Source organism: Schistocerca piceifrons, chromosome 2, assembly GCF_021461385.2.
Source record: "Schistocerca piceifrons isolate TAMUIC-IGC-003096 chromosome 2, iqSchPice1.1, whole genome shotgun sequence".
In the NCBI taxonomy this organism is placed as follows: Eukaryota; Metazoa; Arthropoda; class Insecta; order Orthoptera; family Acrididae; genus Schistocerca; species Schistocerca piceifrons.
Window position 1 is genome coordinate 696648870 of NC_060139.1, and position 24929 is coordinate 696673798.

Here is a 24929-nt window from a genome sequence, read left to right on the forward strand (position 1 = left end):
AATCTACTACAAAATTTTTAATTATTTTGGATAAGCTATTTGGTATTAAAATGAGGTGGTAATTATTAATTTTATCCCTCTCATCTGTTTTGTATACATATATGACTTTAGCAGATTTGAGTATATCTAGAACAGTTTCACAGTGAAGAGAGCAGTTGTACAAGTGAGTCAGTGTTGCAGCAGCTGTTTGTTTTTTATCATCATTCAAGGCATTTCACATGTTTCTAGTGGCTGTATTTCTCACTTCGTTTATAGCTGACATAAATTCTAATGAACATGGATTTATCACGTATTGAAATTCTTTTTTTACATGCTGACCATTGCCACTGAAATATTTTCACATGTACCCAGCTCTTTCAGTGAAATGCTTACATATTTGCAGTTTCTTTTGGATCTATAATAGTTTTTACATAAGATTAGAGTATGCATTATTTTGACCAATTTCCTCCTTTATCATCCTTCATAACACTTTCACTTTGATGATTTACTTATAATCTATCAGTGCTCATTCCTTTTGCTAGCTTAACAGCTTTCTTAGGCATTTTGAGATGGATTTTACAGCATGGACCTCATTGTTGCCTTTACTTTGCACACATAATTCATACGGCAGACCAACTCAGTTTTATTATTACGTATATTAATTCCAATTTTAATCCAACTGTGTTTGTAATACCTCCCCCATAATTTACAGTCTTCCTTGGAAAAGCAGTTTTTAAGGGATTAAATAGAATGTCAATAAATAATGTTGTACCTACACTTTCACTGTCATACAACTCAACACCACTTTCCTTTTCTAACAATGAATCAAAAACGTTCATGTTTTCGTAACTGAAGTATTTGTACTTCATTTTTATCCCACTGCTTTCATTGACTCTTGCTTTGACATCAGTGTTTAGCACTTGATAACAGAGGGTCACCGAAGCCTGCACTTCTATTTCAGCCATATGTTTCTATTTTGTGATTAGAGTTACCCTTGCTAGAGCTTCCCACTTTGGAACTTAAAAAGTATGGGCTTCCAATGGATCTAGCAATGAACTCCTGTTTTTCCTTCCCCATAAAAGGTCAATGCTGAAGTCTCTAAAGTCAAATCATAAGTCATAGCTCTTGCTTTATTCAGGAACCAATCTAGCTTACTAATTAATCAGCTACAATGTTGCAGAGGGTGAGGGGATAATGGAGCGAGGGTTGAGGAACAATGGCTGACAGTTGTAACAGCTGGGATGGAGGTGATGACAGTGCATGGTGTTAACATAGACGAGTGGATTGGGAGACAATGACAGAACAGAGGAAGAGTGTGTGTATGCAAGATGTGGAAGTTTGGGTCCTTGTGCAAGGTGGATGGGCAAGGGGCTGGTGGAAACCGAGGCCAGGAGGAATGCAGGAACAAAGTATGTGTTGGAAGAACAACTCCCATCTACGTAGTTCAGAAAAGGTGGCATTGGGAGGGGGGGGGGGGGGGGGAATCAAAAAAACCAAGCGGCAAAAGTTGTGAGGAAGTCACTGAAATGGAGCATGTTATGTTGAGCAGCAATGGGTGGTCAACTCTGCTCTTGGCCACAGTTAGACAGTGGCCATTCATTCCGTTGGTCAATTGGCTGGTGGTCATGCCCACATAGAATGCTGTGCAAAAATGGTAGTAGAGCTAGAAAATAACATGGCTGCTTTCACAAGTGGCCCTGCCTCTGATGGCATAGGATAAGTTTGTGATGGAAGTGGGTAGGTGAATCAGATAGGTCTTGTACTTGGGCCTTCCACAGCAATATGACCCATGTTGCAAGGAGATGGGACTGTGAGTGGCATTGAAATGGACCAGGATATTGTGTAGATTGGGTGGACACTGAAATACAACTTTCGAAACATTGAGAAGGACATTTCTAATTTTTTACTTACTACAACAATAAGTACAAAATTAAATTTTGGATCCAAATTGGCAGATAAATAATACTCATTGTGATGCACCAAAGCATGTACCAGTTTCTTGTCATAGTTTTATGCTTGAAATAGCTACGTCACTTCCTGTACATCATCTGAAGATGATCCTGAAAAGGTTTGAAAACCAGTTCATGGAATGAATAAATAACTATTTCAAAAAAATTACTGGTTGTAGTTTTATGTACTTACATTAAAATGGGAGGTTCTTCAGAGGCGCAAATTTGTGAAATCAAATGTTTCGCCACCCATGTTCCAGCACACACACACACACACACACACACACACACACACACACACACAAATACAACTTGCACACACGTCTGAGTTCTCTGAGACTGCAGACATGTGTGCAAGTTGTGTTTGTGTGAGTGTGTGGTTGTGTGTGTGTATGTATGTGTGTGTACTGCTGACAAAGGCCTTAATGGTCGAAAGCTATAATTGTGTGAATCTTTTTGTTGTGCCTATCGTGACTCAGCATCTCCGCTGTATAGTGAGTAGCAAATTTCCTTCTCTAGTATTGTTACATTCCATCCTGGAGTTTTCATTGTTTGATTTTTGCCTTACACCATGGATATAAGTTACAAGTAACAGTACCCTACTTTATAGCATGTCAGATAACAGATGTGTTCATTGACTTGAAGAATGTAACACCCAAATTTATGCTGTTCACATGACAGTCTTACTTCAACCTGCTCTTGAATAGCACAAATTTAGGCACTATGCTATCTATGTCAATGATCACATCTGTTGCCTCCATTGCTATTAAGTGGGGACACAACAGGAGAAGGGTACTGTTACTTGTAACTTATATTTGTGCTATGAAATAGCAACAAATAATTTATACTTGGCAATGGTACAATGCCAAAATAGCAATAGCAGGATAAAAATTTATTGCAGCGATAAGTGGAAATGGATGTCCTTTAAACAGTTCATATATTACAAGAAATTAATAATTAAAATAATTGAAAACCATAGTATTCAAAATACAGGGTGATTCAAAAAGAATACCACAACTTTAAAAATGTGTATTTAATGAAAGAAACATAATATAACCTTCTGTTATACATCATTACAAAGAGTATTTAAAATGGTTTTTTTTTCACTCAAAAACAAGTTTAGAGATGTTCAATATGGCCCCCTCCAGACGCTCGAGCAATATCAACCCGATACTCCAACTCGTTCCACACTCTCTGTAGCATATCAGGCGTAACAGTTTGGATAGCTGCTGTTATTTCTCGTTTCAAATCATCGATGGTGGCTGGGAGAGGTGGCCGAAACACCATATCCTTAACATACCCCCATAAGAAAAAATCACAGGGGGTAAGATCAGGGCTTCTTGGAGGCCAGTGATGAAGTGCTCTGTCACGGGCTGCCTGGCGGCTTTTAATCTTATCAGCTGCAGACAGTGCTTGAACCAATTTCAGACGATAAGATTTCATAACTAACCTTTTTCGTAGGACTCTCCATACAGTTGATTGTGGAATTTGCAGCTCTCTGCTAGCTCTGCGAGTCGATTTTCCTGGGCTGCGAACAAATGCTTGCTGGATGCATGCTACATTTTCATCACTCGTTCTCAGCCGTCCAGAACTTTTCCCTTTGCACAAACACCTATTCTCTGTAAACTGTTTATACCAACGTTTAATACACCACCTATCAGGAGGTTTAACACCACACTTCGTTCGAAATGCACGCTGAACAACTGTCGTCGATTCACTTCTGCCGTACTCAATAACACAAAAAGCTTTCTGTTGAGCGGTCGCCATCTTAGCATCAACTGACGCTGACACCTAGTCAACAGCGCCTCAAGCGAACAAATGTACAACTAAATGAAACTTTATAGCTCCCTTAATTCACCGACAGATAGTGCTTAGCTCTGCCTTCTGTCGTTGCAGAGTTTTAAATTCCTAAAGTTGTGGTATTCTTTTTGAATCACCCTGTAGAAAACATTAAGAATGTGTTGAACATAATAAAAAGACAAAGGAAACCAAATTAATGGAAAAAATGAAAAAAATCTACAGGAATTATTCTCTTGCATTGATTTATTATCAAGTGTTGGAATCATTGTTTCCCATCACTACTGACCTGAACAGATTATGTTTACTATGGTAAAATTTACTGAATGAAGCTACATAATTTCTACTTGTTATTAATGCTGCCATTATTAATAATGAAACTTGCTGGTTTCAGCATTAACATGGGTTGAAGAAATTATATAATGACTGCTACATCGAGTGTCATTCTGTAATTCCAGCTATGTCAGAGCTTTTATTTCTTAATTTTTGCTGTCCCTTTCTGCTGCATGTATTATGGAAGTTGCAGTACTGGAGGTGCGTCAAGGAAACTGAGAATTGGATGCCTGTGTGAAAATGTGAACTGCTTTTGAAACTAAATTAAAGCAGGAGACAGTATTGTGGTGAGATAATTGGATGTTTGTTATATTAAAAGGCAGAGAAATATTTAACGTGGAGTTCTTTTAAAGATAGCGCTGGTGGCATGCATCAGATAATTTGCTACTTGAGTGTTCAGATTCCTGGTGTTATGGGTCAAAGATAACGTCAATAAGTTTTCTTAATAATGTTACATTCGTTATTGTTTCGTAATTCCTCTATTGGCAAATGCTGAATAATAGTTCTATCTATTCAAGATAGTATGGAGCAGAATCATAATGAATTTGCAGCTGATGAAAATTGATATAAATCCCAGTTTATTATGTCAAAAGTGTCTAAAAGCCGGTGCCAACAAAGACAATTTGTGCTACACGTGTGCTGCTAAAGTAAATAACTGTAAAGGTGTGTCTGTGCGATCGAAAGTGAAGAACTGTACACTGGTGCCACATGGCAATCAAAAACTCATAACGGACTCAGCACTGAAAGACGAAATAATTGAAGTAATCATAACAGCCCCAAGCTAATGGAACTTCTAAATGAAAGCAATGAATACATCTGCTATAATTTAAGGTTAAGACATTAGCTCAACCTAAAAAATCATCAAACTACAAGTAAATAACTTGTTGACATAACTGAACTTTCTAAATTCTCCTGGTCGAGAGTAACTGGTAACACTTTCTTCAGTTGATCTAGGTCTACTGTGTATTTCTGATACCACTCACAGCCTTGAAATCTGCATTTTTCTATACCACCCAACAATTTTTTCTTCGTGTCATTTCTTGCTATACTCTTGCATATGTTATCGAGTCCCACTGGAAGACAAAAACTGCAGCCCTTCCACAACCTCTAAAAAAACGACATTGAGAAAGGTATTGAACAATTAAAGAAATTTAATGCTTGCTCTATTCTGAACATAATTAGGTAAAGTCACAAACTTGCAGCATTAGTCTAATTTTGTTTGTAATATGCATATGGTAAGCACTAGCTTGGGAATGATCGATTCTGATGAAACTTGTCACAGCAAACGTACATGGTTAAAGGTAAAAAAATAGTTGTACTCCAATACATTCTGAGAAAAAGTTCCTTTAGTAACGTGAGAAGTTGCACTTTTTTGTATTGATTTAGTAAATTACCATTTACTCAGACAGCAATAAATTCTTAATTTGCTATCAAGAGAAAGAATAAAAGATTTAATATTAATTTCTTGTGAGGGATAATGACTTCCTCATTTTATCTTTACGTTGAGAATTCTCTTAGGGGCAACCAAGAGAAGGCAGAAAAGATTTAATAGTAATTTATTGAGAACAATAATGATTTTCTCATATTTAGTCTTATTGTTCAGAATTCTCTTAGAGGTAAATGACTCAATGATTGATTAGGTACACTACCTTTGGCGCTGTAGGAAAGGTAACAAAAACTGGGTGTGGACTTCTTGAATGCGTACTTGGAAATCAGCCATAATGATTTACAGAATCCATTAAAATTGCAAATATGAGTTCTGAATATTAGTTTGGATCATTCTTCTCTAGATTATCAGTTCAGAGTTTTACTACTGCACCACTTTGCTTCTAAGAGGCAGAAGCAAATAAAGAAGGGAAAAGGGAAGCAAACAAGTGAAAAAGGAAGCAGAAGCCATTTCACCAAACAAAGAGGAAAAAATTTCCTCTGGATCTGAGGTAACAATCTAATCCTCTGTGAGGGAGGTACACGGTCAACAACTGAGGAACTTGTCTTGATGTACCGCCAGGGCTTCTACCGTAGCCATGACACAGATAGCACTGACACAGTGGTGAACAGACACCAGTGATGCATGCTGTCAACATGAAACAGTGGAAATGAAACTATACTTTCAGTAAAGCCTAAGAAATATTAAGTTAATGTTCCACTTTCAGAGCAACAAATCACACATCTCACCTTTAATTTCAAGATAACTGTGGCACAGATGAAATGTCTCATTCTGTGATAAGTATTCACTATTCAAATATTTGTGGCAAGTTAACATTTAAAGGTACACTAGATATCTGCCTCTTTCAATTGACGCATCTGGACAAAATACATTGTCTCAAAAGTTGAGCTTGGCACTATTTGCTCGCCGTTCTTGACTATAATTGTTCAACTAGAAAAACATTGTTTCCCAAAGTTAAGTTCCAGTGTCCAGTCGTAGTTCAGTACACAGTTATAACTTCTCACAAATATTCAAAACATAGAATTTACATATCAGGTGTAAATAATAATAATAATGGTAATGGCTAATTTTCCTCTTAGTTATAATCCTACTGTTGTAGTCAAGTCAAAAGTATTCATTGTTCCTCTCTACATATATTACTTGTCTGTCAGATGGCAGAGCTATCTCAGTGAACTTTGGAAAGGCAAGAGGAACTAGAGTGAAGTTGAAGTTTCAAGTCAACCTGTGAGCACCATCTGTGACTCGTGTTTCTGCGGTCTGTTAGATATACTTTGGCTTGTGAAGTGGCAGACAGTAATAGTTGCAAAATGCATAAAATACAGTTTGTCAGCATAACAATGTTCAAAAATTGTGCAAGGGCTAAGATGCCTATCAGACAACAACAAGTAGATAATGCATAATTTGATCCTTTTGCAAATGTTTTTGTCAGCCATCATGGACAAAAAAAAAAAGAACCTCTGCTGTTGGGATGTTGATACTCCATTCAGTTTGGTAAGTGTGATGTGTGAGTATTTTTGGCATTGTGGTCAAGTTATCACAAAGTAAAGAATAGTTTGTTAAAAACCTTCATTAAAGATTCTGGGAATTGATTGAAACTTCCATAATCAAATCCATATTAAAGTTTTGTGTGTGTGTGTGTGTGTGTGTGTGTGTGTGTGTGTGTGTGTGTGTGTATGTGTGTGTGTGTGTGTGTGTTGCTCTGAGCAGGAATACAGATACATTAAATCCTGTTTATGGAATTATTTCTGACTAGTTATGTTGCTGAGCAGCATTAGAAATATGTTTAGTTGGACTACTTTCATGAAGGAACCTGTGAACTCCAAAACACACACTCACACACAGCAGGTAATCTGGATTTGGTTTAACCCATTCCCAAGAGATATGTCTTGTGCACAGTGCTCCTGTCCCTATCATACTGACCCACCATGTATCTGTATCTCTAGCATACATTACATCTTGCAGTCAGAGAATTTCATCATTCAGTTGCCATTATAAAGCTGCATTTATTTTTTCAGTAACAAATATAAAACAATATCCACAAATATATGTTTTGTCACATTGAATTATGTCTATAAATCACACCATTGGCACAAACTCATTTGTGATTTAAACATAAAGATCTTTCAAAATAAACAATTATAAATGCATCATATTAAAACAATAACTAAAAAAATAACATTTGTCATCTTGCTTAATGCTTGTAAACAGATACGAGATAACACTTCAACAGCTGGAAAGTAAGTACACACAAGTTTACACTATCTTTCCATATTAAGTTCACCTAATGTAACACAAAACATTATATTACATATTATATGTTAAAGATGTTCCTTTCTCAAAACCCTTATAAAGAAGATCACTGAAAAGTAAAGAACACACAGCTTCCTCTGTGAAAGAAATCAAAATTAAAGAAAAGCATGCATTTGACAAAATTACTAAAACAAAAATTATAGTTGGAATGTTTTGGACCTATTTCTCTGAGGCTGCCAAATTGACTTAGGTTCATTTTTTCCACTTTTAGTGGCATTTGTGATGGCATCACTCTTCACTTATTATCAGGCAATTTTTACTCCTTTCCCTCGTCCTCCCCCTTTTACCAAATTCTTCTCTTTCAGTGGTTATGCTCACTGAAAAATCTGCTTCAGAGCACCATCTGTGACTCATATTTCTGCAGTCTGTTAGGTACACTGTAACATAATGTTTACAAACCTCATGGAAGTGTGAGTAAATTGTGACATTTGTGAAAGACTGCTACAATTTTGGTGGAATTTTTGTCCCACTGTGAAGCTGATGCGACTAAGTTTTCCTAAGTTTACCACAGTTGGTTTGAGGTAGTTTCTCAGCACCAATTGAAATCCCCAAACTGAGGCAAAAGCCAAACTACCGATACTGGCTGGAAAGCTGTTTAATACTTTTTGGAGTTGTCCTGGACTTGATTTTGGGGGGAGTTGAGCACATGTTTGTGCAATGTGAATTAGTGAAATAGGGAGTATCCTAAGAGGTTTGTAACTAAGAAGATGGTGATCAGCAGTTCTGTAGACATGTTGAAGATTCTACTCATTCTACTCAATGTCCACAGGAATGAGAGTTTTTGGTGTCAGATCTTTGTAAAGGGAGGGTATTAACTGACTGGATGAGGCTACAGTCAAAAATTAGTTTTGGTCTTGTGGGATTAAACTGCATTATCTGTGATGATCCAGTGAAAATCAAAAGTGTTTATTTATTTTGAATTGACTGACTGGTTCCCATAACTTTTAACAATAAACCAGAGATTTTGCTTCTGAGAATCACAACACTATTCTGTGAGCTACTACTAAGCATCTAAGTCATATGTCACATACAGATGGGAGGTGATAAGTAGCATTTTTTCTTCTGCTCCAGTGGTTAGATCTGTGAGATTTTCTGAGAGTGCTACAGGATTCATATTAATGGAATAAGATTTGTAACTATTTAACCTCACAGCACAAGTCAAAACTATACTGGCAAAACACATCTAAAAACATTTTAACAAGTGGAAGAGAGTTGGAAATTGATCCACTTCCTCTGATGAATACTTCATTCACTAATGGTGGCACACTCACATTGTATAGCAAACTCACATATCCCACATCTCCTCTAGTACGTACAGAAACTTCCTTTGCAACCAAGTTGAGGAATGAACATTTTAAAACACTATAAAAAGACCATACAAATTCATGAAAACATATACACTCTAATAAAATTTGAGACATAGAGAGCATGCAAGGTTTGTGATAGAACAGTCACTTTTTCACATCAAAAAAGCGTAAAAAGACTAATTTTGCAGTCCATACAAAGTTTTTCAAACTACACGAATGAACTGTCAACTCTTCTAGATTTTCTTATCTTATTTGGAAATTCAAGTTAATTATTTTCTGACCAGTACAAAGAAAGGAATGGGTTGAAGCTGACCAATACAATACAAGTGAAGTTGTATGATGTTTCTCCAGTCAACATATTTTATAAACTCAAAAAAAAAACCAAATAAAAAGCTTTCACAATTAGGCATTGTGCTTCATAATGTTCATATTTAAACCTTCACCTTAAGTTGATATACTTAACATAATGTAGAGTTATTATACAGTTAACATATAGAGACATTACACAAGTCAGCAACATTATGTCACATGGGAATGAACAATTCCACATTGGTACTTTCTCAAATCTGCAACTCTTGGGTGGAAATGGTGAAAGATTCTGTCTGACAAGATTCAACAGTATGATTCACTGATTGACAAAAAACTGTTTGTGACTTCAACAGAGCAAAGTTCCCCTAAATAATGAAGTAATTAAAGGTTGAAAAAATTCAAATTTTCAATATTTCATGATCCCAACATAACAAAGCATTTAGTCCCTTTGTTACTTCCACACTCAATATAAGTACTATTTTGTATATTAAGAATTTATATTAAAATATGTTAATCTGATAAAATTATTTCTTTTTTAAGTCATGTTTAAGTCTGTTTGGTCTCTCAACTTTCTTGCATTGATTTCATGAACTACAACATAAAAATATACATAAAACAATGAGTTACAAGTACCAAATCCTACATTTTTAACAAGGAACACAAATTATTACAAAAGTAACTGGTAAGTACAGACTATTATGACTTACTGATTTCCTGCTTACAACAACAATGAAAGTTTTGGTATTTTGCATCACACAAGTCAAGATATTCCCAGCAGGAATATATTAAGTCTTAATTATGATGCATCACATTTATAAAACACAAAAGTTAAAATAACATGAGCAAAAACACACAACTTTGTACTATTGTTTTGCATTTCAGAAACTGCAGAAAGAGTATTTCTTACTGTTTAAGTGAAAATGTATGAAAATTCTAATAAAAATAACAATCAGTTTTGTTTAAGTACCACTTAGTAAAATAGTGACATACATACAGACTGACACAAAACACATCATACAGACATTTCCCTTCAACATACTATGTTGTGCTCCAACATGAAAGACTTGTTGGCCTCACAAAAATCAGCTAGCAGCAATTTCATGCAGAGGAACATCAGCAATATTGGTTTCTTCTTCTATAGGTGAACTATATTTTGCTTTCACTCTGTTTAAAAGTTTTGGCCCAGATATATAAATAGCAACAGCTCCAGTAGGAGCAGTCAACAAAATCGATAGCACAGCAACGGTTAGCAACTTTGATGCAAAATCTTCTGAAGCATCTCCTCTTTTTCTTGCTATATCTAGAGCTACAGGTCCAAGAGCAGCCTGAAAAGTGAAAAGTAACACAGTCAGAAACCTTCAACATATTCAGGAGAGGAGGTATGAAACATTAACAATTTGTGAAAAATTTAATGATAGTCGTTAAACGTGTAGTGAGCCACCTTTGCCATAGTGTAAGACTTCGTTCTTTCTTTCTTTTTTTTTTTTTAATTACAGGAAATTAAGCTGAGTGTTAGGCAATAGGCTTGGTGCATAAGTCGGTAGCATTTTTGATTTGCATGTTGGTATTCTAACTGCTATGGATCTATTTATCAATTGTCATTTTTTATTTGTATTAGCTTGGTGCATAAGTCAGTAGTGCTTTTGATTTGCATGTTGGTATCTGGTTGCTAAGGATATATTTATCAATTGTCATTTTTTATTTGTAGTTTGCTGTTTGAGTTTACATGCTGTTATTTTGTCATTTGGAGATATGAGTGGATCAGTGGACACTAGTAAATGGAGTGCCAACTGGGGAAATCAGAACATTTCTTCTGTTTGAGTTCAACAGAGGGTAGACAGCTGCTAAGGCAGCCAGAAACATTTTCACTGTGTATGGGGATAACACCACCGGACAGAGCATGACAAGAAAATGATTGTCACTCTTTATGGAGGATCTTTTTGGCATCAGTGGCACACACCACATTCAGGAAGCACTTCAAATTGAAAAAGATCATTAGTATGCACATTACGGTTTGGTTTAGCAATGAAGCCCACTTTCATCTGTATGTGTTCGTAAGTAAGCATAATTGGCACATTTGGGGGACTGAGAATAGTTACGAAATAATCGGTGCAATATTCCTTGATGGCACAGTGACTACTGAACAGTATGTGAAGGTTTTGAAAGATGATTTCACCCCATTATGCAAAGTGACCCTGATTTTGACGAGATGCGGTTCATACAAGACAAACCTTGTTCCCATCGAAGGAGAGTGTTTTATGCCCTGTAGGAGCACTTTGGAGATCACATTCTGGCTGTGAAAACAGCCAATTGGGAGGTCATTGACTGCACTGATGTTCCGACATTCAGTAGGTCAAGCAGAGTTTCGCTATTCGTCTGCACCACATCATCACCAATGAGGGCAGGCATATAGAATATGTCATAACCTAAATCCAAATATCTGTAGTGACGTTTACATGTTGAATAAAGGGTGTGCACACCATAGTCTGTAACTAATTTATGTTCTTTTTTTTTCTTATAGTTCAATAATTGGCACCCTGTATGTGCGTTATTTATGCAGCAGAGGTACATAGTATAAGAATAATGGAAAAAATAAGACATGCATAAGAAATTCATGATACACACAAACATCCACTATTTGTCACTGAAGTATATAAGGCAAGAAAGATACTGATTCTAAGAGTTGAACAAATGCTTACTGTAGTCATATTTCAAATAGTTCAAATGACTCTAAGCACTATGGCACTTAACATCTGAGGTCATCAGTCCCCTAGACTTAGAACTACTTAAACCTAACTAACCTAAGGACATCACACACAGGCATGCCCAAGGCAGGATTCAAACCTGCGACCTTAGCAGCAGCGCGGTTCCGGACCGAAGCGCCTAGAACCACTTGGCCACGGCGGCCAGCTAGCCACATTTACCACTACGCATGTACTGTTTGCATTTAGTTTTTGCGATGTTTCTACAGGAATTCTGAGGTAGTTTAGGGACACGTCATAGTGTTGTAACATTTTAGTTTGTGTTTGAATGCCTATAATACTTTCAGGCTATTTGTATCATGCATGAGCTTATTGTAAAAGATATAACTTGCTTCCACAGGTTTTTTTTTTAACATTACGAAGGTGTCAGATAAATGTGAACAGTCCTAAAGAACATGTTTCCATGTTTTGAGAAAACTTCAACATTCTGACTCTCATAAGCTAATGAAACTTCTTGCATATGTGCACACAAGCAAAAATACAACCTTTCTCTACATGACAGTTTCAAAGGCTAACCAAGAACAGTAATTACAACAATTCTGATGCAAGGATATTACTCTTTGACTCTTTCTGATACAGCCATTTGATATTAACAAGCAAGACTTAAGCTTCATAATAAATTTAGATTGTGTCACATCAAGAATCCAACCTAGATCCCTGTCTACTGCAGCAAGTATTCGTCCATGTGCACAATTTAAGCATGCTTCTTGGCCTAATTCAAAGCTAAGCACTGAGCAGGCTCTTCTTAATGCTAGGGGGGCTATTATCTCCTTTCCAACACTAGTTTACGAAAAAGACGTTCTCCTATTAACACAAGTAATGCTGATTCAGTTCTTAGCACAAAGAAGAGATACTCCAGCAATAAATTTCAAACCAGGCACGCAAGGTATTAAGAAGAGCATTTGTGAAGTTTGGAAAACTGCAAAGAGATAATGGCAAAATCAAAGCTGGCAGTTTTGGATAGCTCATTTGGTGACTGTATTGCCTACCAAATGTAAGGTTCCGTGTTGAAGTCCCAGGCTGGCACAGAGATTTAATCTACCATGCCTTAAATCAGTCCATGAAGCTTGTCTCTAGAACTCAACTGAAAGATGTTAACCGAAATGTGCCAGCTGAAAGAAGTTAAAAGACATGTTTCAGCATGCTAGTAACCCACTAAAGTACAAAGCAACATACTGTATGTCCAAAATTGGAACATTGCATCTGAAATAGCATTTACAAGAAATAAAGCAGCATTTACCTTTTCAAAGGTGGAACTTCTGATAGTTTTAAGCACAGCTATGAACAACTTTTAAACAGAATGATGGGGATTATATATATATATATATATATATATATATATATATATATATATATATATATATAAAAAGAAGAAAGCTAATTAGCTGTTTCACTCAAAATAAAATTATTGCCATAGCTTTTTATGCCTGACAAACAAGAAATCATTTTAAAAATTGTTGTCCAAGTTATCAAAAACACTCTTTGATGGTTTTCACTGTCTCTGCAACATTTATATTTCCCAAAAACTGAAAAAAAAACTGTTGTTGGACTGTTACTATTACTGTGCTGTTTTGCGTTGGTACTATTATTTTAGCTCTGTTTACTAAATTTTAGCAAGTTTATGTTCAGTTTGCGACTGTCTTCTGAATTATAATGTTGTTAAGTGCTTGGGTAAATAATCAAATGAAGAAACACCATCCGGCACAAAATTTCTTTAATTAACGACTACTGGTGTTGATCCACCCTGCATATCACCCTCAGGTCTGGCCCCACAAGAAGTAGTTTGTCAAAAATGGCATGAATGTAATAACATTACTTTTCTGTCATTCATATCACTGTTGCCAAACTGCACCTTGCACAGTTAGACCTGAAGATGATTTGCACAACAGACCAAAACTAGCAGTTGTTAATGAAAGAAATTGAGATGTGTGCAGTTTTTTTAGTTTGTTGTAACAACTGAGATCATGGTTCCTAACGCATGGCATCAATTACGCTTGGGTAAAGTAATGATCTTAATGATAGAACATGCCGTTATCTTGAATAAAAACCATACACTTCTTTTTCTTCTTCTGTACATGCAAAGATAAATATAACCTCTGGAAGCAAATGTCTTTTCCAGACATTTAAAATCCATTGGCACACTTTCCCTATCACATAGTCCTCACTATGTCCATCAGAAGCATCAGATAAAAAAATTCTGTCCTGGATGATGGCAGCTCATTGGTGATGGGTACAAAATGGTGAGAATGAGTTTTCGTATATCCTACATCACAAAGTGCTATCGGGTTTCATCTGGATGTGGACATCCAAAGAAGGTTACGCTATTGCAATCCAGTATTATTACAAGCAGAGTACACATTACTCAAGTAAAAGAACACTCAGATGACTATTAAACTGGTACATGGGAACAAATAGGACTTCCTTTTTTTTCTTCTCTATTGGTCAGGTTTTGTAGTCAGTATTAAAGATAGAGCACAAGCTCAGATCAGGGAAGGATGGAGAGGAACCTGACCAATGCCCTTTCAGAGAAACCATCCCAGCATTTGCTTTGGGTGATATAAAGAAGTCACAGAAAACTTAAATTTGGGTAGCAGAAAGAGGATTTCAATGGCCATCCTCACAGACATGAATCCAATGTGTCGAGTCTGTGCCAATAGCTTAGTGACAGACACATTACACAGCATCTAACAAACATTTCAGCAGCAGTCAGTTGGTGAAGCTAGACTGTTACATTGGTACATCAAAATCAGTCCGATTCTCTCTGAAAGCACTTTGTGCTTTAGCACTTTTATTTGTTATAACTGCTTTACTCCATTCATGAAACTGGTTCTATTGGTATTTAATTGCACTTTAATTCATTCTTCATCATTGCAGATCATTACTTTTTGTTTCAGACATATTTATTTTCGTACTGCATCAGTTTATTTTGGTTAAAATAGCACAAACCCTTCAAAAACCAAAAATCAGGAGATTCAGATTTAAAAATCGGGAAGAACCACTGATCAAAAATTGCAGCTCATTTTCAGTATAATCCTGAGAAAAAGATGATAGTCTTTCTCTAGTCATGCCACGAAGCTTTATAGCAGCCATAAAAACAAATAAAAGCACTACAACTGCCAGAAATGTCGGTTCCATACCCTTTTCTTTAGTGTAAACCAGTTAATTGATACTAGGTTGGGATTTTTTGGTTTTAAATAAATAAGTATTACAGTATTGCCTTAAAAAAATGTCCACCATATTGTTTTGTGACATACACATGAAAATTGTTAACACAGGCTCCACAATTGGCTCACAAGTGCATTCAGAAATTCCACCAAAATGCTTCTTTTTCAAGTTTCTAGGGTAATATCTTCTGTCTCCTCATAATATTTCACACATTATATGTCAGCATGGCAAAAGTTAGCTGGTATTACATATTTTCAAGGTTCTCATGTAATTAGAGAAATCTGAAAAATTCTCATACTGTTGAACTCTCGCTATGCTGCCTATTATTATTCAGTTATACTTAAATATCAAGTAGCATTGAAATGTTTACACAAACATTTACAGTACCTCACTTGTCACAGATGAAGTAGAAGCTTCTTCAATAGGAGTAATAGAATAGTAGCTATATCATAGCATCTAAGTATTCTTTACTCACATCTGGAACAGTAACACCACTGGTACATTTCAATGTACATATTTTTAAGCATATGATTGTAGTTTTTCTCTGATTTACAGAGGTTCTTCTGCTTTATGACTAAAGATTCCATATTATTCAATGATTTCTTAAGCCTATTTCTGCTATTTTCTTACTTCATCTAATTCCTCAATATTTATCTAATGACAGCTCTGCCTCTACTTCCTGTTCTACTCATTGTGGAAAAAATGTTGTGTAATTTTTATGCATGTGTAACTAAATGCACGGTCATGTAATATTTTTAATGCAAAGAGGCTGCTAGAGAAATTTCTTTCCTTTCTACATATTATCTTTTCACACATTATTGATAGGAAACAACTATAATCTTGCCTATGAGTCCTTTTTCATTCTACCTCAAATGTTTCCAGCAACACCTTGTCACTGGCCTTAAATATTTCCCCTTTCTTGACATGGAAAAGAGAGTGACCTTCTGATATGATAAATATAGTGTAGTCACAATTATGATAAGAGAGTAAACTTGTATCAATTTAATCTCCAACTGCAAGTATACAAATGTCGCATCATGTCAACACTGGATCACAACTTACACTGAGTGTAATGGATCTTCCACTATTCCCTGTAAGTACAGTAATAGGAAATAAAGACAAATGTCAACCAAAGTTCTCACATTATGTTAACTTACTTGAACTGTTGCCTTTGGTAGCCACGCTATGGCAACAAAAAGCTGCTCCTTCAGAGTCAGTGTTCCTCCTAGAGTTGCGATGCAGCTAGCACATACACGAACCTGAAAACGAAAAAATAAAAATGTCACTTACTGTGAATCTATATTCAGTTTACCTGTAAATATATAACTGAGTTATGCAACAATGAATGACAACTCTGATTATATAATAGCTATTTAAACTGGTTTCTATTACTTACATACATAGATCAATCTCAACAACAAACGAAGATCAGTATTCAATGTCCCGTCGACAACAAGCTCATCAGAATCGGAGCACAAACTTGGATTGTTTGAAGGATGGGAAAGAAAATTGGCCATGCCCTCTCAAATGAACCACCTTGACATTTGCCTTAAGTAATTTAGGAAAATCACAGAAAACATAAATCTGGATGGCAGGGTGGGGATTTGAACTCCATCTTGAGTGCATGTCCAGTGTACTAACCAGTGCACCACCTCATTTGGTTTCCAACAACAAAAGAATGTTAATGAAAAAAATCACTGGCACTTACATAAGAAGTCAACATTTAAGACAAAGTGAAGGATAACCAAGGAATGAAAGTCTGTTTATGTGATTTGTTGTCACCTACTGCTGGATACAGACCATCTCTAGACCTTTTGTACATTATAGTCCTTAGCTATATGCATCCATGTTACTCGTATTTGTTTTCAGATGTCATGTATTCAGCTTCCACTAAGTCCTCACCTTGAGCGTCTCTTGTGTCTTGGAATCCAGTAAAGAAATCATTGCTCCATTTATGGTCCATTTGCCTGTCATTGTGCTATTTACCTCCAGTTTATTTTCGTTACAGTCATAATTACAGCTTTCACTCCAGTATGTTCACTGATGCACTTGTATTCTCTCTCTCTCTCTCTCTCTCTCTCTCTCTCTCTCTCTCTCTCTCCACTGCTCAGTAAGCTATCATTGACATCCCTCCCTTTTTTTCATTTTTTTACAGTGCACATAGTAACTCACATGTAGAGTAAGAAGACTGCCCAGACATTTTTCCAACCTATGAGTTAGCAACCAAATAGTGTTCACAATTCACTGAAAGGGCATACCTGTATTGTGTATTTTGGGGAGTCTGTACAGGACATATTTAGTTTGCAAACAAGGTCTGAACGTCCCAGTTTTTTAGTCATTTGGTCCCAAGAAGGGCCATTTGCTAGTGTTTGATTGCCTATGTTAGCCTGCATACATGTAGCTAGAAAGTGCAATAAAGATCTGGCTTCTGAGGAACTCTAGTTCATGTAGACCCAGGGTCTAAATGCAGTACTTTACTGCAGATGCGAGCTTAGTTGTACATATAAGCTCTTGGAGAGACTTATTTACAGCAGATTAGTGGATGTATTTTAGAACTCATTCCAATAGAACCAGTGGGATTTAGACCTCACTGAAGCTGTAGACCTCACTGAAGCTGCAACAACCAAGTACTAGCTATGAAAACTTTCATATGTGCCTGTTTCCAGAAGAAACCACAAACATTTTTGGCCTTCATCAATCTTATGGCAGCATATGACACCATCTGGCGGGAAGAAATGATTTGCAAATTTCTGAAAATAATTAAACGCCAAACAAAAGCATGTCTTAATATGATAAGCAATCAATACTTTCTGGTTTGTTTGGGTGGAAATAGAAGCTCAATAAGGCAACTAAATAATAGCCTGCCACAGGGCTCAGTTCTAGCCCCTCTCCCATTCAGCCTTTATATTTCTGACCTTCCAAAAACATCTTCAAGGAAATTTTGCTATGCAGACAATATCACGCTGACTTGTCAATCAAAAGAGCTCAGTCACTCAGAGGGAAGGACTCAGCAGCCCTTAACTCATATTTAAAAAAAATTGAGACTGAAGCCCTGTACCAGCAACAGCAAGATTTGCTTGCTTCACCTCAACAAAGAAACAAGCTAACACTGAGCTCAAGGTGCAATTTGATGGCAATATTCTCCGTCACAACAAGTACCCCAAGTACTTGGCATCATACTCAGCTGCACTCCATCTTTTAAAAAATACCTGGAAAACACATCATCCAAGACAAAAAAAACTCAAAACAACATCATTCAGAGGCTGAGTGGCACAACCTGAGAGGGAGAGGGGGGGGGGGGGGAGGGAGAGAGAGAGAGAGAGAGAGAGAGAGAGAGAGAGAGAGAGAGAGAGAGAGAGAGAGAGAGAGAGAGGAGGGGGGGGGGGGGGGGGAATAAATTGGCCATTGTGGATGCATTATTTCTTTCTTTTCGAAGTAAGTGAACTGCTTCCAAAACTCCAACTGGTGAAGTGATGCCTCTTCTGAAATACTAAGGCAGGATTTTGAATTTATCATAAAAGCAACTGGTTAGATAACTGGTAATAGCAACAACGATATGGAAGTCTGTATACCAGTTTACAAACAGACTGGCGATCACCATTCAGGTTTTGACTTCTGCTGGGTCATACAGAAGCTTGATGTATTACTTCAGAGTGCACTTCTTACCAATATGACACTTGGTACCAGACATCTGCTACACTTTGGTGGCAGGACTCAAATAATTAATGGAAGTCTGAAATAAAAATCAAATTTTTTTCCTACTATCTTATTGTAGTTCACTGGTACAATGAGAGAAATATAACTATGACCAAAATTGAGGGGCATGTAAAAATATGTATATGAAGACAAAAGTAAGCAAAATAAACAAATATTGAAATAAAGACCTGGTTGAGTGTTTTGTGGTATGATTCATCTAAAAGTAAGAAATAAATTAGATTAGAGAAACATTTGACACACTGACAAATGATGCTCTAGATCATGTTCAGCAATTGAGGTACCATTTGGGAATTTAAAGTAAATAAGAAATAAAATAGATTAGGGAAACATTTAACGCATTTCTGAATGGTGCTCAAAATCATGTACAGGAAATGAGGTACCAATTGGGAACCTGAAGTTCAATTTTTAACTTGCAATTTTAGAGAATACTAGAGGTTGTTTGTCTAGTGTCTGTTATTGTGTGGCCTTTCTTACTATTGCCATGTGAAGTTAAGTGGAAAGATATGTTACCACTTGACATACTATTGCTTTTGTAATGTCAAGCATTTAAAGATTTTGCCAAAAGAATTACTACTGCTATGCAAATCATTAACAGTAGCAGTCGAGATGCTCATACAGTCATATAGTAATTATGTAAAGAGTCCAGTGAGTGGAATTTTTAACCCTTTCAAACTGTAATCTGATTAAGCATTCCTTGTATTATACTCAGTGGGTCTTCTTTTTTTGTGGGAAAAGTCCAAGATTTTGACAGCACTTGTAAGGGAGACATTACATACTGTGCCACAAACATCCTCTTTCCTTATATTTGAAACATCCCTTACTGATAAAATTTTGAGACTACAAAACTATTAGAACTTTTTACACTGTCATGTATGAATATCAAGAGCTCAGATGGAAACCCAATTCTAAGCAAAGAAGGGAAAGCAGAAAGGTGGAAGGAGTATATAGAGGGTCTATACAAGGGCGATGTACTTGAGGACAATATTATGGAAATGGAAGAGGATGTAGATGAAGATGACATGGGAGATATGATACTGCGTGAAGAGTTTGACAGAGCACTGAAAGACCTGAGTCGAAACAAGGCCCCCGGAGTAGACAATATTCCATTGGAACTACTGACGGCCGTGGGAGAGCCAGTCCTGACAAAACTCTACCATCTGGTGAGCAAGATGTATGAAACAGGCGAAATACCCTCAGACTTCAAGAAGAATATAATAATTCCAATCCCAAAGAAAGCAGGTGTTGACAGATGTGAAAATTACCGAACTATCAGCTTAATAAGTCACAGCTGCAAAATACTAACACGAATTCTTTACAGACGAATGGAAAAACTAGTAGAAGCCAACCTCGGGGAAGATCAGTTTGGATTCCGTAGAAACACTGGAACACGTGAGGCAATACTGACCTTACGACTTATCTTAGAAGAAAGATTAAGGAAAGGCAAACCTACATTTCTAGCATTTGTAGACTTAGAGAAAGCTTTTGACAATGTTGACTGGAATACCCTCTTTCAAATTCTAAAGGTGGCAGGGGTAAAATACAGGGAGCGAAAGGCTATTTACAATTTGTACAGAAACCAGATGGCAGTTATAAGAGTCGAGGGACATGAAAGGGAAGCAGTGGTTGGGAAGGGAGTAAGACAGGGTTGTAGCCTGTCCCCGATGTTGTTCAATCTGTATATTGAGCCATCAGTAAAGGAAACAAAAGAAAAATTCGGAGTAGGTATTAAAATTCATGGAGAAGAAATAAAAACTTTGAGGTTCGCCGATGACATTGTAATTCTGTCAGAGACAGCAAAGGACTTGGAAGAGCAGTTGAATGGAATGGACAGTGTCTTGAAAGGAGGATATAAGATGAACATCAACAAAAGCAAAACAAGGATAATGGAATGTAGTCTAATTAAGTCGGGTGATGCTGAGGGAATTAGATTAGGAAATGAGGCACTTAAAGTAGTAAAGGAGTTTTGCTATTTGGGGAGCAAAATAACTGATGATGGTCGAAGTAGAGAGGATATAAAATGTAGACTGGCAATGGCAAGGAAAGCGTTTCTGAAGAAGAGAAATTTGTTAACATCCAGTATTGATTTAAGTGTCAGGAAGTCATTTCTGAAAGTATTCGTATGGAGTGTAGCCATGTATGGAAGTGAAACATGGACGATAAATAGTTTGGACAAGAAGAGAATAGAAGCTTTCGAAATGTGGTGCTACAGAAGAATGCTGAAGATTAGATGGGTAGATCACATAACTAATGAGGAAGTATTGAATAGGATTGGGGAGAAGAGAAGTTTGTGGCACAACTTGACCAGAAGAAGGGATCGGTTGGTAGGACATGTTCTGAGGCATCAAGGGATCACCAATTTAGTATTGGAGGGCAGCGTGGAGGGTAAAAATCGTAGAGGGAGACCAAGAGATGAATACACTAAGCAGATTCAGAAGGATGTAGGTTGCAGTAGGTACTGGGAGATGAAAAAGCTTGCACAGGATAGAGTAGCATGGAGAGCTGCATCAAACCAGTCTCAGGACTGAAGACCACAACAACAACAACAACATGCATAGATGATAGAAACATATGTCAGTAGACTGCATGGTCTACATAATCCACAAGCCAAATATCCTCTGATACTTTTTAAAATTCTAAGATGCTAAGTTAACATTTAACTTTAAGTTCCCAATTGGTACCTCAGTTGCTGAACATGATTTACAGCATCATTCATAGATGCATCAAACGTTTCTCTGATCTATTTTAGGTCTTTCTTTTAGACAAATCACTTTATAAAAGATTTAGCCTTTTTTCCTAAATTTTTTATTTATTTTAGTATTTTGTCCAGAGCATGAAATATAACATATGCAAATATCAATCAGTGTTCTATTATTAATCTATATTTATATATAAAGGGGAAATGGTATTAGCAAAAAACTCAAAAAGTTCTTGGCTAATTCATTTCGGATTTTTATATGATGTTCTAATAAACATTCGGAAAATCCAGGATGGAATAATGGCAGCATTATGAGAACAACAGATTGCTACTGACCACATACAGGAGGCATTGAGTCGCAGACAGGCACAACAAAAGGACTGCTAAACATATGACCTTTTGGCCAAAAGGCTGTCTTCTAAAGAAGACAACACACACATTCAATGCAAGCATAGGTCAAATACACATGACCACTGACTCTGGCCCCACAGATAATGTTCATGTGTGTTTGAGTTATACTTGCATGAATATGTGTGTGCTGCCTACTTTACACGAAGGCCTTTTAGTCGAAAGCTCACATGTTCAGCAGTCTTTTTATTGTGACTATCTGTGACTCAACTTATCCTCTGTATGCTGAATATCAATCTACCCTATTCATAATACTGCTAACAAGCATTTGAAAATACACAGGCTATATCTTTTTTAAACAACTATGTACGGGTTTTCTGTTAAACCTGATTGTGAGAAGGAAAATGGCACTCTGTGCCTTGAAAATGTGTTTTTTCGTTTTACTTCTCACTAATGGTATTAAGCGCAATTGTAAAGAATTTAAAACCATTAGACAAATTGTTTCCCCTATATATATTGTTTCTCTGTACATATAACTTTAAACCAAAATTGTACACACAACATGTGCTGTTTTACTTTCTTCCTTGTAGTTGGGCTTATCAGAAAACCTGTATATTAGAAAAGTTCTATTGATGCCTTATGGGCTTATGATTAGAATACTACTATGCAATCTCAGTCCTTCAGGACTCGGTAATGGTAAATTAATACTGCAAGACATAATGTCATTAAAGCTAGTATTCTCACCGGTTTAGTAGCTGCTGAGCTCACTCTCATGCCCCATATACCAGTGACCCCAACCAATTTACCCATTTATTTTATTTTAAGTAACTCCAATTCCCAGTTAGTGTTTTGTTTGCAGTAACAATAAACAAGGTCAAGGTCAGACGTTCAAGTAGTTTGGAATTGATTTATGATCAGAATGTTTTTAGCATGGTTAAATGTATGTTGCTCTTTCACAAACTGTTAGTTCAGGAAACCATTTCATACTTCTACCATCATTCTGAAATTTTGTAACTGTATTGTCCGCAAAAAATTTAAAAACCTCATAAACAATAACACCCAAAATAAAAAACATAGGAGTCTTTTTCATTCAAATTCTACACGATTTATTATAACTTTAAGTTTCACACCTTCAAAGAGGGGAAGTGGCAGCGAACAGCCAAAATTTATGTCCTGACACAATTTCCAGGGATATCCCACATTAGGATGTATATCCAATTCCTGTACATATTTAGCAATTGCGAAGCATCGTTGGGTTGCCCTCTAAGAGCATATAGACCAAGAGAAACAAGGGAAATTTTAATTTATGCTGTGATGTGGGAGAAAAAGCAAAGCACTGCCATTCTGGCCACAGATGGGTCAATTGGGACCAACTGACAGCTGTGTCATACTCAGCCAATGGCAAAATTTGGTGCAGTTTTGAGGGACATGAGGGGTCAAAAACTGCTCTCTCTACCACTCTCGTTCAAGTAGCTCCTCAACCCACATCATAAGGCTGAGTGAACCTTGATACAGTCCTCCCACCAATGAAAAATACTTGGAAACACTGGGAATAAAACCTGGGTCCTCCACATGTTAGTCAGCCACACTGATGACTCAGCTGTGGAAAGGGGCTGCTGCAATTTGACATCTATTTTATTTTCCCCACATGAAAGAAAGACTTCACAATTTATTTTTGACAGTAAAATATCACACCCCCATAACATTTTATTTATAGAAAAGTTATGTCTTTAAGAGATGAATTTTTTGAAACTTCATTTACATAGTTAGCAGTGGCTCTTCGTGAAATATTTCAATTTTCCCTCAAATCACTAATTAACTTTTTCTTAATTACAGTAATTACTTTCAATCAAATAAACCCTTTTCTGCAGAACTAGATCTCACACTGGTCAATTTCCTACCCCATTTGTCCCTTTCCCACTTTTCGTTTGGCTATGAAAATTCGGACAAATTTTCATTCTTAAATTTACAGGACGTCTTGTTTTTGCTCCACTCAAGCATTTGAATAAATGCTGTCATTGTATATGTTACCTCCTACACACACACACACACACACACACACACACACACACACACACACACACATATTCACGCAAATGCAACTTACAAACACATGACCACTTCTGACAATATTGTAGCCAGCATACAAAACTCATGCCCCTTGTTCACATGTCAGCTTTGAACTGAAGCAAAATAATTTTGTTTCACCATTCAGATTATGTGACTTGGCACTGCAGCACTGTTGGTGTGAAAAAATGGAAGTAAGGCTGAGAGCGGGGTGAAAATATTTACAGACAGTGACTGGGATAGAGACAGCCTGACCAACCAAAATATTCTCCACCCCTCTAGGAAAACACTGGCAATAAATTGGCTGTACCTCAGCAACTGCAACAGCCTGCTCTGTCAGTAATATTGCCAGGCCATACCACATGATTGCCTTGTATTACAGTAAGGTTGATGGCAAAATAATTGCAACCACACTTTGCAGTACAATATGGCCTGTGTAAACATATATTTAGATGTTTAATCCTGTGCAATGTTTTCTCACTACAAGGGTATGTAACAGATGACTCTATGGTTTTGTGGCAGTATGAACTCATAATAATCAGAAAGAGCTGTCTTGGTGCACCATGTGATTAAAATCCCATGAGCTTTTGCTTCTTTTGCTCTAGTGTGCACTCTTATTTCCAAATGAGTTCTCAAAAATGACATATCTGATTTTCTGGAATTAGGATAAGTTATTTTTATTATTTATGGTTACTAAGTTTAGTTGAGTGCAAGGAAGATAACTTTAAAAAATCATAGGGCAAC

General features: G+C 36.6%; 1 protein-coding gene across 2 annotated transcripts in view; it reads right to left on the bottom strand.

Moving 5' to 3' along the window:
- Positions 1-7527: 7527 nt before the first annotated feature.
- The window catches only part of LOC124776304 (sodium/hydrogen exchanger 9B2-like), a 101226-nt gene continuing 83824 nt past the window's right edge, over positions 7528-24929 (bottom strand). The window contains exons 9-10 of one of the 2 annotated variants that reach the window (XM_047251233.1): positions 16516-16617; positions 7528-10756 (exon numbers count right to left, since the gene is read on the bottom strand). In XM_047251233.1, coding sequence (XP_047107189.1) covers positions 10514-10756; positions 16516-16617 — 345 coding nt within the window. In that variant the 3' untranslated portion in view covers positions 7528-10513. The remainder of the gene's footprint in view (positions 10757-16515; positions 16618-24929) is intronic. The other variant, XM_047251234.1, reaches the window with a different exon arrangement.